This window comes from Liolophura sinensis, chromosome 6 (assembly GCF_032854445.1).
Source record: "Liolophura sinensis isolate JHLJ2023 chromosome 6, CUHK_Ljap_v2, whole genome shotgun sequence".
In the NCBI taxonomy this organism is placed as follows: domain Eukaryota; kingdom Metazoa; phylum Mollusca; class Polyplacophora; order Chitonida; family Chitonidae; genus Liolophura; species Liolophura sinensis.
Window position 1 is genome coordinate 28,864,108 of NC_088300.1, and position 17,107 is coordinate 28,881,214.

The window sequence follows — 17,107 nt, forward strand, 5'->3', positions numbered from 1 at the left end:
ATATTTGTTTTCTTTATTGGAACTCGAAGTCTAATAGTGAAGTTGTATATTTTTTAGATATTTAGGACATTTAATTCATTTAAATACAGTAACTCAAATTGAATTTCATTACCCTGCTTTACCCTGGCTATTTTTTGTGTGTCTAAGATTCTTGCACTGTGGGTGTGAAAATAATTTTGGGAGAACACATTGGGAGAGTGTAGGGAGAGCACAAGAGCACACTAGGAGAATACACTGGGAGAACACACGGCACAGAGGAGTTGACAAGAAGTGTCATTTTTAAGAACCTCGTCAGTGGGAAGGTCTGCCAGCAACCTGCGGATGGTTGTGGGTTTCCCCCTGGCTCTGCCCGGTTTCCACCCACCATAATGCTAGCCGCCGTCGTATAAGTGAAATATTCTTGAGTACGGCGTAAAACACCAATCAAATAAATAAGTTTTAAGAACCTCCGTGGCTCGGTCGGTTAGCACGCTAGCGCAGCGTAATGGCCCAGGAGCATCTCACCAATGTGGTTGTTGTGATTTCAAGTCCAGCTCATGCTGGCTTCCTCTCCGGTTGTATGTGGGAAGGTCTTCCAGCAACCTGCGGATGGTCGAGGGTTTCCCCCGGGCTCTGCCCGGTTTCCTCCCACTATAATGCTGGCCGCTGTCGTATAAGTGAAATATTCTTGAGTATGGTGTAAAACATCAATCAAATGAATAAATAAGGAGACAAAAGGTCTAAAAGTAAGCTTGCACAACCTCATAATTAATTAAGACTTGTAAAAATGAATTCAACATCAAGATGCTGTATGTTAGGTTACATGCAGTTTTTATTAGTAATGGCAAGACAGTTATAGCATAATTTCAAGAAAACACTTTTTCCCATAGTTGAAGTTCACCATAACATGTGGGACTGTTATACAAATATGTATAAATCGGGTAACACAAAAACAAAACTTCTTGCCAACCTAAATAAATGAACGACTACCTCACACCTATAAACCAAATGCGCACAACTAGATATTCATGATACGCATGGTTTATCATATTTTTAATACTCTACTATGTTAAACTGTGAGTGACAACAATAACTCATTAACTGTGCATCATGTATATGCCTCTACTGCTTGCATGCACTTGCCTATCTTTCTGTGGTTCCATCGTTATGGTGCCTGTTTAATGGTTGCCAAAGAGGTACTTGAATAGTTACTAAACATCGTTACATCCAATTTTTCTTATTTAATTTTTATGTGGTTACCAGTACTTTTTTCGGTTTTATTGTCAAAAGTACGTGTATGCTCAAGAAATTTTAACCCACCCGGAAGCGGACGCGTATCTTTCATGTGTACGAGTCTTCGAACTTTGTACCTGTCATGTGATTTTCTTTATTGTTTGACAGTTAAAGTTGAGAACAATCGAAAATAAAACAATATAGGTGCCAGATATTTGTCTCTCTTTGTGATAGATCGAGTCGATAATCGGTGCTGACATCAGAGCGACACATCTGAGGTAGCTGTCATGGCAAACTACACAGAGGTAATACTGTTCGCACATCGCTAACTGGCATTTGCTGTTGTTGTAATGTATACTGTACTATCAATGATCATGTATACATGTGCCAACAGCAAATAGTTTTCTGCAGAATTATAATAGTCCTAAATTGAAACGAATACTAATGAATCTGGCAGAGAATAAAGGTTTAACATTTTAAAGATCATTAAAATATATCCACTTAATATTTCAGCAGAAGACTTAATTGTAGGCCTTCATCCATCCACCATAATGCTGGCCGCCGTCGTATAAGTGAAGTATTCTTGAGTACGGCGTTAAACAACAGTCAAATAAATAAATAAATAATTGTATCCCTATAAGCTAGTTCCCATTTGTAAATGATATTGCTACGATATTTAATTAATAGTTTTGCATTTTCTTTAAGTCAGTGGATTTTTGAGAAGATTACTTCTTCTCGGATGGCGAGCTTTAGGTAAACCTGAATTGCAAATATATGACAACTTGATCAATCTATTTTGAGATTGTCAAGTCAGAAGACATGCACATTATTATGTCAAGCACAACTACCCTTGCATAGGTTAATTTAATAAGCAGTTTCAGTCCTGGCCATGGGCAGGACATTTCTAGATTACTCCAAGTCTTATTGTTCAGAGGACCTTGGTGACAATAAGCAGTCCACCAATGCAGTGTGCGTATCTTTACATCAGTTGGAATTGGGGGACATCCGTGGCCAAGGGGTTAGCACACCAGCACGGCGCAATGTCTCAGACACCTCCTACTAACGAGGTCGCCGTGAGTTCAATTTCAGTTCATGGTGGCTTCCTCTCTGGCTATACTTCGATGGTTGTGGGTTTCTCCAGGTCTCTGTCCAGTTTCCTCACAGCAGATTGCTAGCTGCTGCCGTATAAGCGTAATATTCTTGAGTATGGCATAAACCACCAATCAAATAAATGAAACAAATAAATAAATCACAATTCAGATAGAAAGTTTGTTCATAACTGGCATAAGCTGGTGATTTACCTTGGGCATTTTCGATTTCCTTTTGAAATGATGTTCAAAAATTGTTAGATAATTAAACATGTAAATAAATACACTAATTATAATCGCATGCTATGGAGATGTTATCATCAGAATGGCATGCAAATGAAAGATATTTAGCTCTATCAACACTCAAATAGTTACTGATAAATTTTTCAAGCCTGGTATTTAGTGAGAGTATTGAGTGAAGCAGTGCCTTTTCAGAAACTCAGAAAATTTAGATGCATTGGAGCTTTAACTCCCATGCCTTTACCCACCAAAATTTAGTTCAGACTAAGCTATTGAAGTCATTTTTACCAGGTTTGCCCTAAATTTTGTATTTGGTTAGAGTTATAAACCATACTATCTGAAATTAAATGTAAGTAAATGCTGGTGTGATAGTACTTGGTATCCATTGATAATTCAACCCAAGAGTAAAAATGCCACTTTTTGTGCTGAAGTTAGTTGTTTGAATGGCCTTCATAAATCCCAGTGTGTTGTTTAAGGTGCGTGTTGCTATTTCTGGTGTGGTATTAGTTTGGTTACTCCAAGCATGGACATTCGTGGTTGAGGTGGCTAGCATGCCAGTATGGTGAAATGACCCAGGAGCCTCTCACCAAGTCCAGCTCATGCTGGCTTCCTCTCCTATATGTGAGACAGCCAGTCAGCAACCTGCAAATGGCTGTGGGTTACCCCCAGGCTCTGCCCAGTTTGCTTCCACCATAATGCTAGCCACCAGTGTATAAGTGAAATATTAATTCTTGAGTACGGTGTAAAACACCAATCAAATAAATAAATTTTCTAGGTTTTACTTGTTTCAGATTGTGTATGTACATGCACCCAAATTCTTCAATCTTCTCAGCCATCTTTGCAACCAGTATTTTGAAACATTCTGAGAGAACTATGGAGTGTAGGGAAATAATTTGCACAGCGGTATGAAGCTTGCATCTTTAGTGACATAAACAAATCATTTTTGTCATTTTCATAATAAACGTATTCATAAATTCCATCCTAAAAAGTGCTTTTCTGGCTGAAAAGTTTGAAGATTTACGATAGATGTTTAATGTGTATGATGCTGAACTTTGCTATTTTCGTCAGTTTAACCCTGTGTATTTGATGACTTTTTTGCCTGTATCAGGCTGATTATAGCATGATAGCACTATTATTATTATTATTATTATACACTCTGCTCATCAGTCAATATATAGACAATAAATTTTGTTTTGAACAGCTTGTGTCTGGAGTGCGAAAAACGTTTCTCTCGGGGAAAACAAAGACTTTGGCATGGCGTCGAAAGCAGCTTGATGGTATTCTAAAGATTTTAACGGAAAAGAAAGATGACATAGTGGAGGCCCTTAAGAAAGACTTACACAAGGTTTCACTCCAAAACTTTTTTCCTTGTTGTTACACTTTTATTTCATGATATGATGTACACCACATAGTTATAAAGAATTTCATGTTTACTTTAAAATAATAATAAAATGCACAAATCTTGTCCATAGTTTGGTATTTAATTGGACAGTATATCTGCTATCCAAAATAAATTTTTGTTTGCTTGCGCTTGCAATTTTTATTTATACTCCATTCATTAAAATTAGAAGAAAACTTACCTCAGTACAGATAGATTCTTAAATGGAAAGAGATGAAATATTGATTTACATTTATTTTATTCTGAAGCCTAGACATTGTAAAAGTTGTTTTCTATTTTTTGTAAGTCTAACAGTAATTATAAAACTGTTTTGCCTTGGTTTTGCAGCCAAAGATGGAGACTTTGGTTTTTGAAGTGTCCTTAGCAACAAACGAGGTCATTAATACCATGAATAATTTAGAGGAATGGATGAAACCAGAGAAGGTAATTAACTTAGTTATGATACTATGAACTGATCTGTACATTTGATCAAACATTAACATGGCACATTCTATATTTACATTTGTTGAACTACTTTTTTTACATTAATTCTCTTGTTTGTTTTTTTTTTACAGCTGAAGTTCAGACTTCATTTTTCAGTTATTTCATGATTATGATATGAAATTAAGAGAACCAGACTTCTTCAAAGATTGTGTCAAACTTTATGTTTCAGCCTTGTATTGATAATAATGCTTTGTTAAGGGGGTCTGATTCATAGTGCATCAACAATTTTCCTTAAGTCAAACCAAAGGACTTTTAAAATCAATAATTTTGGTACATGTTCTTCCCTGGCGAGTTGCTCAGCTTAAAGTTATACGTAGTCGACGCTGATCAGATGGGGGTGGAGAATTCAGCTTAGGCTAGGCATGGCGTAGACTTGCTTAGATATCTCTCATACCAGCCAGTCAGAATTGATTCTGTATCCCTTCAAGGTAATAGGCCTGGTAATATACTGTGACAGGTTTGGGTTTCATGTCTGTTGTCTTTGGCATGGCATTCTGGTGAGGCAGCACCATGGGTACCATCCTGTTACAATGAGACCCCATCATGGTATCAACAAAATACCTTTTAAATCAGCGTTTAACTGAAACCCAAGATAAACAAATAGACAAATAACTCTCCCACCAGACTAGTGTGTAAACACACAAACATACTGGCACTGGTGTGTCTGTTTTTAACCTTGGTTCCAACATATCCAACATTTTCAAATCCTAACTTTTTATTTATCAGGTGAAGAAGGGACTGTTAAATATGATGGACACATGCTACATAAGGAGGGAGCCGCTTGGTACTGTCCTCATCTTGGGGGCCTGGAACTACCCTCTGCAGTTAACCCTCCTACCTCTGTTAGGGGCCTTGGCAGCAGGTAAGGTATCGGTCACTGAGATTCAATCATCACATTTCTTGATAGGAAAACACCTTCAGTCTGCTGTAATTGCCATAAAAAATCATCTGAAAATTGCATTTTTAGAGGTGAATAAAGTCATATAATATTACATTTGGAGCAGAAACATACATTTTTCTCATCATTTGTGTCTCTGAGATATATTTAGAAATGTATTGCATTTCTTTGTCTCACCCAGGGAATTGTGCAATTTTGAAACCCTCTGAAGTGGCGGAAAACACAGCTTTGCTCCTGGAAAAACTAATCCCACAATATCTGGATACGGTAGGATCCACTTCAGCTACATGTATAAATGTGCATCTCTTTACTGTATTTGTCTGTCTTTGTCTCAGAACTGGTACAGCTATTTTGCCCAAACTTACATTAGAAAGGAAATAATCAAACATTTACTGCACAGACACTTACTAATGTCCATTCCTTACCCAATGGTATTCGTTATTCAATTGCACCAGTTTCAGAAGTTTTAAATTTCATAGGACTTCAATTCAAACCTTAAGTAAATCTGAGCTTGTGAAACTTTCTAAATGTTTTCTTGTGTTCCTTGAGTTCATGGCATGGTTCCTTAAGATATATTTACCTCTAAAATCATGCTGCTCTATAAAAGATTTATTATAACATCATATATATATATATATATATATATATATATATATATATATACATATACCATTACAGTGCATGTGCTGCTCCTTATGCCCTCTTTACCTCACTGCCACCACCAGACAAGCTTGACATTTGGAGCCTGTACAACACATGTATGCTTGTTTAGGCTTAGCCTCACCACTGGTGTCCTTGTGGAGAACAATTTTATCAGCATTCAGCAATAAAAATGTTTTAGTTGTTTGTTTAGAATCATGTTGTGCATATTTTAGACAGAGAATGCAGGTATATAATGTATTGTAAGATACAAAGCTGCCTGCTTCATCACCTTGACTCCAGTGTTGTTTCAGATTTCTGTTCAAAATTTTGTAGTGGTGGCAGCGATGTAAAGTGTATGTAGAGACAGGCTCATGCACTGTAAGGAGTACGATATAAGTACTTGTGAGGAAGATTATTATGAGGGAGATAACTCTGAATTGGTATAGGTAAAAATCCATTCTCTCATCGTCATTATAACATATCAGTGACTTTGTGGCTATTTCTGCCTTTGTCAAACTGCTCATCAGTCCCTTGAATACTTGCCTAAAATATGAATGAAAAAGATGAACAGTTTGCGTATGTGTTTTGTGTAGGAATGTGTAAAGGTGGTGAATGGTGGGGTGCCCGAGACAACTGCCCTGCTCAAGGAGAGATTTGATCATATCTTCTACACGGGAAACAGCATGGTGGCCAAAATAGTAATGAAAGCTGCAGCAGAGAACCTGACCCCAGTCACTTTAGAGCTGGGAGGAAAGAGGTAGCCAGACGTTGTACAGCTGATGTAAATTGGTATCAGGCATTGCTCAACTTTGTTTTGTTACAACAGATTTATTTGCTCTTTATTGGCTAGTGCTGGCCCCAATAGCACAGTTGATAGAGCGTCCACTTTGGGAGGCTGTAAATTAAAGGTTAATCCTTTATCAGGTCACACCTGTGACCTTAAAAGAGGAAATTGTAACTACCTCGCTTGGCGTTCAGCATCGAGGGGATAGTGCAAAGACTGGTTGACCCTTGTCAGTATAATGGCTCAGGCGGAGCGGCATACTTGCCTTCGGTAAGTCATCTCAGTGAAGCAGCACTAAATAAAAGAGCGGTGGAAATCCGTCCTGCAACAAGGAGGCATATTTCATGCACTCTAAGGACTCCTTCGTCGTCATATGGCTGAAAAGTTGCTAAGTACGACACTAAACTCAAGCAATCAGTCGCTCATTTTATTGGCTAAATTGATGTGTGATGCGTCAGTGTTATACTTTGGATGCACGTGGTAGCGTTCAGATCTCATTCATGGTAGCATTCAGATCTCATTCATGATAGCGTTCAGATCTCATTCATGGTAGCGTTCAGATCTCATTCATGGTAACGTTCAGATCTCATTCATGGAAGCGTTCAGATCTCATTCATGATAGCATTCAGATCTCATTCATGATAGCGTTCAGATCTCATTCATGGTAGTGTTCAGATCTCATTCATGGTAGTGTTCAGATCTCATTCATTTGACTGTGGCTTTATGTCAGGAGTGTAGTTATTTAGTCAGGCACCAGGTGAATTAAAGAGGGCAGGGAGGGCCGGGGAGTCCAATAGGCCCTATTGGGCTTATTCTTATCACTGCACTGGTGTTGATCCCACACGAGAATGAGGTTAGAACGGCAAAATGTAACACAAGATTACTCTTTGCGAACAAGGGTTTCACTCCCCATTTCTTCAATGTTAGAATGGGGTTCAACAGGAACAATATTGAAATAAAGCACCCTCAGTGCTCCTTCTGCACTTACACCTTCGCTTCAGCTGGCATGAGGACCCTGCACTCAATTTACACAGCCATTGTGCTCTCCACCCAAAAAATCTGATCTAAGTGCAGTAATTATAAGCATGGTACAAAAGCCGCCCTTTTCTCCAATCCAAATTAAATAAACAAATACAATAAATGCAATAATTGTTTTGGTTAAGATTCTCCTTTACAAAACAATATGTGTTTTTCTTCTCATATGTCATGTCAGTACTTAACTTTTACCTTCATGTAACTAATACATAGAGAGATTCACCCATTGGCTGTAGTTTATGTTAGCATCTTTAGAATAAGTAAAGGGTAAGATATGGTTAAGATGTACATGTTGATAAAATTTCTTCAACTGTGACTCATAGGACCATTTTTTAAGCCTTAAACCTCAAATGAATACAACCGACCCGGATAGCAGAGTTGGTAGAGCGTCTGCTTCGGGACCGGTAGATCCAGGATCAATCCTTGATCGAGTCACACCTAAGACTTTAAAAGAGGAAGTTGTAACTTCCTCGCTTGGCGTTCAGCATGAAGGGGATAGTGCAACGACTGGTTGACCCGTATCAGTATAATGGCTCGGGCGGGGCGGCTTACTTGCCTTCGGTAAGTGGTCTCAGTGAAGCAGCACTAAATAAAAGAGCGGTGGAAATCCGTCCTGCAACAAGGAGGCACATTATACGTACATGCACCCTAATGATTCCTTCGTTGTCATATGACTGAAAAATTGTTGAGTACGACGTTAAACCCCAAGCACTCACTCACTCAAATGAATACATTAGTGATTTAGTAAGCATATAGGATGTCAGTAATAATCGTTGATTCGTAATCAGCGAATGGGTCGTAGTTCGTCCCAGTTGGAAAATACTTAAATGATGCTAATGATTTTATTTCTTTGCCTGCCACCAGCCCTGTGTATATTGATCGTGGATGTGACCTATCAGTGGTCGGCAGGCGCCTCATGTGGGGTAAGGTCTGTAATGCTGGACAGACCTGTGTGGCCCCAGACTATGTCCTCTGTCCACAAGATGTACAGGTATGTGTAGTAACACCTTTGTGAACACATCTGTATGAGCTATCAGTAAGTTCATTTTCACAGAAAGTAAAAGTAAATATATCTTGAAATGGCCAGTATGATCCATATTTCACCTGTTTTCTATCATATTAGCAAAATGGTCAAAATGAAAACGCAAATGTTAAAAGGACCTAATGGCCACATTTGCTTTTGTATACAGTCATTCTTCTTAACTATTGACTTATTGCATTTCTCACATTCATATCACCATTCACTGTTGGCTAAGTGCATGCAGCATGTCTAAATTCTTCACATAAATTTCTGTCTGTTTATTTGTTTTCAGGAGCCCCTTATAGAGAAGCTGAAGTCTGCCTTGGATGAGTTTTACAAAGGAGATCCAGCAGAATCCGACGACTATGGTCGCATTATTAATAAACGACACTTCGAGTAGGTTGTGAAGTTGAACATTCACTGTCCATTGTTCCAGACTCACATTCACTGATTGCATTCTACCTTTCCCTCATACCATTACTATGGCCATCATATTGTTTACATAATGTTGCCATGAAATGCTTTAGACAAAAGTTTGGTCTTTGGATAGAAGTTTTCATTCTCATCCCGGTATTGTAGTTACAAGATAAAGGAGGAGAGCCTGGTCAGGCTATACAGATTGTTTAGGAAAAAGCTGTAAAACTGTTAGGAAAAAGCTGTAAAACTGTTTAGGAAAAAGCAGTAAAATTTTTTATTTATATGATCATCCCACTGCGCTATAATGTTGGCATTAAAACTGGTTTAACCAGAGGAACTGATGTATAAACTACTGCTTGTATTCTCCTATCCATTTTTCTGCTCAAGTTATTTACTAGTTCTGTAAAAGAGGTCACACATTCTTTTTGCTGACAGGCGTGTGAAGAATCTGCTGGGTTCGGGGACTGTGGCGTTTGGAGGAGACCTGAAACCAGAGGAATTGTACATCTCGCCCACAGTCATTAAAGATGTCAAGTTAGATGATCCTGTCATGACCAATGAGGTTAGCATTAACGGCATGTATATGTGAAGATTTCTTCTTCTTTTTCTGGTGGAGGTTTTTTGCTTGTAAGGCTTAACGAGACACACAGTACCATGATTCTTCTAATTTTTTGAACAGGTGAAAGTAGAATATTACATTTCTTTACCAGCCTTGTGTCGGCGAGACATACATTTGTGTTTGATTGTTTTAGACAGCCATCACTTTGTATTCTGTTGGTCACCTTTAAGAACTCACACGTTAAAGTGTCTGCTGTGATTGGCTGCCAAGTAAGACAAGTTGTTGGCCTTCACTTAATGGCTAGTTTTGCATTCTTTCTGAACGGGAAACTTTCAAACAAGCTGGCACTTATATAGCAAAGTTCTTTTTTAAGTAGTTCAGGCAAGTGAATTTGAAATTTAGTGCATATCTTGAACCTGTTAAGTCATGTTATGAGTTTCACATTTTTGTTTAGTTTTAACAAAATTATGACCATCACAGAAGAAAATGTAGGAACAATATTTGCTCAATTCAGGAAGGAACATGTTCCTACTTTACTAGAAAACATTTTTAAGTTCACAAAACACCTATTTGGTACCTGTAGAGTATTTCTTGTATAATTTGTAGATATTTGGGCCATTGTTGCCGATTGTCACAGTGAAGAATGAAGATGAAGCAATTGACATCATCAATTCACGGTAATTGTATCACATACATATTGTAATTCTCAGAACCTGTTTAAAGTTTCATGTATGTTTTGTGGACAAATAACCAATTCAAACTCAGATTTATCTGATCGTTCTAACCAAATGCACAAGTATAACCACTTTTACCTACAACCTTGTTATTACCCTTCATTATGAACTTATCATTGGTAAATTATCACATTTCAAGGAGTTTCCTGTTTAGATCTTGGCCAAAACCTTCTTCAAGGTCTACAAGGTACATGTATCAAAATGATTCATCTGTTTAGATGTTCACTTCATTTTGTATGGAGAAATGCAGCTGAATATTATGTGTTGTTTGTCATTTTTGTTGTTGTAGTGAAAAACCATTGGCTTTGTATGTCTTTTCCACAAACAAGAATGTGGTGGACAAAATTGTGGAGCAGACCAGCAGTGGTGGATTTTGTGTGAATGATGTCATGGTACATGGAGGATGTAAGTACATTATACAAACATGAGATATCTGGAAAGTTGTGCACATATACATTTACCTTTGGGAGCTTGTTGCATTTCCCAGGTCACACAAGATGTCTGTTTAATCTCATTCTCTGAGATTCACATTCTTCTGTAGTACATAAGCTTGGCCAGGTATTTGTGGATAATTGTGCACTTAAAGGCAAAGAAAACACTAAAACCAAGTATATATCAGATGAAAGACCATGAAAAACTGTCCAGGAGAATAGCTGGATTTATTTTTGTTTTTAATTTGTTTAACCAAGTAAAACGCATTTGAATATTTTATTCTGTGGTGGCCTTTTCTGATCAAAGTGGTGCCAGTGATTTTAAGGTTTTTCCTACTTAATACATATTAGACTGCTACATTTCATCATTCAGAATTCATAATTCATTCGCTAAATTGACCTTGAAGCGAATTATTTCAAGCAGAAATTATAGATATGACGTAACTGATACCTTGTGGATCACAGCAGGCCATCGTAGAATCTTATCTTTTAACACAATTTTACTTGGCTGGAAAAATTCTAAAAAAAAAAACGAAACAAAATCTAAGTGTTTTCTGGAACAGTTTTTAATGGTCTTTCATCTGATGTGTACTTCATTTTAGAGTGGTCTTTGCCTTTGACTATCACCAGTATGATATGTGACAATTTGTTGAGTTTGCCAGTAACTCACCAGACATCATTGGTGTGCTCTGGGCACCCTATTTAGCCACAGCCAATGGCCAAGGTATTGTTAAAATTTTGCTCAGTCTCTGATCTTGATTTTGTTGTGATGAGCGTATAGATGTAGAGCTTTCTGTTTTTCAGTGGAAACTTTGCCTTTTGGGGGAGTGGGTCATAGTGGAATGGGAAGCTACCACGGACATCACACATTTGATACCTTCAGCCATAAGCGAGCCTGCTTGCTGAAGGATTTGAAAATGGACAATGTTAATCAGTGAGTAAATACTATAGGTATTGAAGATAAACATTGTTTTTTGGTCTTGTTAGTGCGATACAAATTAATGTGAAGTGACTGAATATTTCCTCCATTTAATAGTTGTTGTCTCAGGATCGAAATATGAGAAACATACCATTATGCTATTTTCAGCTGTGACTGTCAGCTATATATTGAAACTCACTCTGTCTGTCTATTCAGACAGGTGGGTCAGTCAAATTTTGCATGTACCCATCATTTAGCATTTGTGTGGCAACCTTGACTTTTTGCGGGAGGTCAGAGCTGCTGTGAATTTGTGCTTGCTACGTAAAACTATTAGATAGCACTTGTACTACTCTTAATTTCAGTGATTGTATACATGAGCTTGGTCTTGAATAAGTCCATCATTAAAAATATGTAACCCAACTCATCCTCTCAAAAATATCTTATTCTATTTTTTTTCTTTATCTCTCAATTTTAAGAACTTTAAAACCTCCTGATGAAAACCTGATGAAAAATAAAATTTTCTGGCCCTATGTTTTTGGATTGGGTTTGGTGACCTCCAACAAAGAAGTTTTTAATGATGGCCTAAATATGTTTACTTGCTCATTTAAGTTGCAAAATCTATCAGTTGTGATGGAAAATTTGCTTACTTTTGTCTTTGCATGATTTGTCAGGATCCGATACCCTCCATACACTGAGAAGAAGCTGAGCTGGATCACTTGGATAATGCAGAAGAAACCCAAGAGATCTGGAATCCTTTCTTTTGTTCCATTCCTCCTGTTAGGCACCATTTTTGCCGTGGTGTTTAAGGTACCGGTATGTCTCTGATTTCTGAGTGATTTAGCAACTTTATAAATTGTGGAAATATTGTGTAGGTTTTCCTCAGGCTGTTGGGTGTTTTACTCGTCCAGAAAACATGCTGCTGGTGAAGAGCCCAAGGTGGGCCTTTCAAAGGCCTAATGTACACCTTTCACAAAGACATTAATTCTGCTAATTTTTGGGACAGGTATTAGTAGTGGTGAAAGTAGAATATTACATTTCTTTACTAGCCGTTTGGAAAAGTAAAGATATGAGTATGTTGTTCAGTAAATTGTCTAACCATGTGAAAAAAGAAACTCAATACTCGTGCTACATTGACATATTAAAAGTGCTAAAATGGCTAAAATGAACAGACCAAGTGTCCCAAAAATTAGAAGAAATAGGGTATACCCAGGTATATAAAACCTAGATGTAGCTGGGAAGGTGAGACATATACCTGCTGAGAACATAGTAAAGCTGTACATGTACATGTATGTGGAATTGGCCTGACATCACTGAGATATAAAGATACAGTAGGGGGGAGTTTAGAGTTTGAACTCTTTTGTTGCTAAAGGGCAATTCTTCTGTAACCTTATCACCTTTCTTACCATATTCAGAAGGATGAAATCACACTGCTTTCCTTCAGGAACTTGTTGAATTTTCAAATGTTCAGCTTCTCAGTTTTCTCCATCTTTCACATGCCCTAAGCAGCTTTTTGTGGAACTTTTTTCATGTGCCAGAGTTAAAGTAAATGTTATCATAAATAGTTGCCTAACATTTGTGACAGGTCACATAGTACAATAGGACATTCTTTGCCTTCAGTGATAAAAGAGCATAAACTCAAAACTCCTCTATTGGGATATGATGGATTTGGGTAAAATTCTTAAATGGAGATGTGTAAATGGATGTATGGATTGAAGGGTAGTGTAATAAATATGAATTTGACAGACTGTTTGTAGTACTTGGTGTAAAAATACCAAATGGGACCTATTTATACTAACAGTAGGTTCATGTGATGGGGATTTGTGGAAATGTATAAAGGATATAGGTATATATGTACCTGTAGATGTCTAACAGGCATTACAGTTTCCTCCCACTGTAATACAGGCCTCCGCCATGTGAATGAAATATTCTTGAGTATGGCATAAAACACCAATGAAATAAGTAAAATAAAATAAATAAATAAATACAGATAACAGATGTGTGGAATATGACAAGTTTATGAAGTTCAGCTTTGAATTGTCTTACAGCATGGTGTAATGAGGTCACCGTGATACATTGTACTTTTGAGAGACAATATTATTGGTGAGATAAATGTATATATATTTTTCTGAGAGGGAAATGCAATGAAACACTCACCACCACTCCACCCCCACCTAACATTGTGTTTTGTTCATAAAGCATGGTTTGGGGGGTCTCGGCTGTGCATGTTCTTTTTTTGCGTGCTCCTTCTTGGAATGTCCTGATTTTACTCCAAACTGAACTACCGACAAGAGGTGCTGGATTGTTATGATTTTCTACTGCTTTAAGTATTTTCTGCTTTGGTATGAACTAATATAATATATATATATAAGGAGTTTTAAGGAGTAAAAATGGTCCTGTATGTAATTAAATTTTGCCGCCTTCTTGCAGTCAAGTGTCCAAATAATGATTCCTAGGATGATATGATCTTATTCTGAACACTGAATTTGTCTTGATTAATTCTGCCTCTCAAAATCTTCACATTATATGTGAGCCATCCAGCATGTTCTGAAGAATTGCCTGTTTAACATAAGCCAGGACACCTTCCTGGCTGTTTACAGGTTTATATTTGGCTTAACTCAGCCTTACTTTTTTGCTGTGTCACAGCCTCAAAAAAAAAAACATGGTTGTACATATAGAATTGTTACCGCAGTTGAATATATGTTCCTTGGAGTGCAGCATGTCACATTTCTGTGTATTACAATTTTATTGTTACGCAATGCTCAGTTTTTTCATGAGGTTTATTTATTTATTTATTTGATTGGTGTTTTACACAGTACTCGAGAATATTTCACATATATGACGCATGTCATGATGTCTTTGAGAATAGTCAGTCCTGTATCAGAACCTTTCTAAGCCATCTCGATATCTCTTGTATGGGAGATAACCTTCCTTTAACCTGTATTTTCCATGCCTAGATACCAGCTTCTACCTAAAAATATGGTGGGTGTCTATAGTACCAGAACCTTCCTACAACTCCTTTATATCTCCTGTATCCTGCTGATGGATATTAATTGTGAACAGGTTTTGTTTACTTTTACATTCTGTGAGTTTATTTTGTAAACTAAGGTTGTCAGTCCTCACTGTTAGTTTTTGTCCTAATTATTTAAAAAGGCACAAAAAGAAGGCTGACAACACCATTTAGAAATAAAGATTCCATTATTTGTTATTTTTACTGCTTGTTTCAGATTCTTGGGATATAGAGCCTTCAGGTGACTGTTGATTTTTGGACCAGGATAAATTCAGGAAGATTGTCATTGGAACTCCCTTTTATGCTACATTGTGAAATTCATTATTAGTAGCTAGATTATAATACCATTCGAGCTGAAAGTAGAAGGTAACTTACCAATAACATAGTTTATGTCTATTTTTTTCAAGATGGACTGTTAAACTCAGGCAAAATTTATCTGTAATTAAAAATGACGATTTAACATGGCATTGTGGTGTTTATTGGTTATGACTGTGCTTTGAACAGAATCCATTAAACAATCTGTCCAATTCATGAGCTAGTATTAAATATCAAAGAAAAAAGGAAGAAAATTGTTTCAAGTGGTAAGTCAAGTGAAGAAATGTTTGTAGGCCTACATCTACATGTATCTTTTTGTAGATCACTTAAATTTTTTTAAGAATATATTTGTTTTCGTTAATTAAACAATTCCCTGTACTTTGATCTGGTTTAGATTTTTTTATACTACATATATAGTATGTGCATAGAATGTATGATACTAGATTTAGGTAGTTTGCTGTGTTGTTAATAAACTAATTACTTTACTTATGTGGCCAGCTGATCATCAGATCACCAGCTATTCTCTGGCTACAGTTGAACTATACTTAATAACCTCTGATTTCAGCCATGACTAACTTGCTCATTTTCTCTTATTCTTAGAGTTCTGTTGAGTTTAGAGTGCAAACTATTATTGGTTTATCATCCCATTTACTGAACAAGCATCTAAGAAATTTAGAATATTTGAATATCCTGAATATGCATCATATTCAGGGTACTCAAAGTGATTAAAGTTAGAATATGTACTTGTTGTTATTTTTAGATTTCTTTTCTCTTTTCCATAAAGTGTCCGGTTATATTGTACCTTGATTTATCTGTTTACAATTCGTTACTGTAGAAGAGGTGCTGAAGTACTGGTGTAGTATTTGTGAGAATAGAATATGTCTGATCATTGTGTTGTCTCTGGTTATTAACAGTTGTGTGACATGAACCCTCTGTTTGTTATCAAGAAATGATAATGTAATGCATTCAAGGAAGTGAGTAAACAGGGATTGTTACTTGATGTTACATGTACATTAAACCTTTAAGTTTTTTTTAATGATACATGTGTCTTAAGATGCATTGATGTGTATATACATGTAGGTATATGTTAACAGGTGCTTGTATTGTTATATGTAACGGTGACTTCATCAAAATAAATCTGATTAGTTTATTTATGATCTGATCTGAATGACATGTTTACTCCAATGAATTTATCGGAACAAACAAACCATGAGTCCACAATTGGTGTTAATATATTTTTCAAATTTTCAAGAAATTTAGTTTGGATGCCTGTCTTAATTTGTGTAAATTTCAGTACATTAGAATATATAAACGGGTCTCTCGGTGAAGTAGAAAATTCTTGGAATGTTAAGGACAGAAGATTACACATGCCCTCAGATTTCGGCAACATTTGGGACAAGGACAAACAATGTCATACTCCTTTGTTGAGGTAGCCAAGCAAGAGCCATTGTCACAGCAATGCTGATATGACAAAGAAATTGATTAACTGCATCATTTATCCTCCTCAGGGATAGTGGTGACATCTGTGACCAGTTGTGTCTGAACACATTTATCTGTATAGTTGTAGTAGTTACAATACAGTTTGCCATGGTAACTGTGCATGCATATGGCTGCATGCAGGCATTTTGTGAAAGTAGTTCGTCTGGTGGGCCTGGTCAGATTTTTGACCCGTCCTTTCCATGACATTCCTTTACAATCACAGTGCTGCAAATTTTTGTATTATGTTGGGTGAACAACTCCTAACTTTTGTAATTATCTGCTGTAATAAAATGTATTCTCTTTGTGCTAGTTTTGCTCTCTTGGTTAATTCATGTTTTGATATCAAATTGAATATGGTGTGAACAGGGGATATGTTTATTTTGAGAAAAAATAGACGACAACAACAATAAATTTTTCATTTTAATACACATCTACTTGACATTA

The 17,107-nt window shown here is 36.8% G+C and overlaps 1 protein-coding gene across 4 annotated transcripts; it reads left to right on the forward strand.

The window, feature by feature from the left end:
• Positions 1-1,344: 1,344 nt before the first annotated feature.
• On the forward strand, positions 1,345-16,448 carry LOC135466485 (aldehyde dehydrogenase, dimeric NADP-preferring-like). 4 transcript variants are annotated; one of them, XM_064743985.1, is made up of 15 exons: positions 1,345-1,517; positions 3,742-3,885; positions 4,267-4,362; positions 5,149-5,284; positions 5,502-5,587; positions 6,556-6,719; positions 8,646-8,772; positions 9,095-9,198; positions 9,655-9,781; positions 10,385-10,455; positions 10,802-10,917; positions 11,748-11,877; positions 12,534-12,675; positions 13,908-13,962; positions 15,087-16,448. In XM_064743985.1, the coding sequence occupies exons 1-14, from the start codon at positions 1,500-1,502 to the stop codon at positions 13,929-13,931; spliced, it is 1,485 nt and encodes a 494-aa protein (XP_064600055.1). In that variant the 5' UTR covers positions 1,345-1,499; the 3' UTR covers positions 13,932-13,962; positions 15,087-16,448. The 4 variants fall into 4 exon arrangements, with proteins under 4 accessions (XP_064600055.1, XP_064600056.1, XP_064600057.1 ...); XM_064743986.1 differs by having other exon boundaries at positions 12,534-12,669; XM_064743987.1 differs by lacking the exon at positions 13,908-13,962.
• The last annotated feature ends 659 nt before the right edge of the window (positions 16,449-17,107 follow it).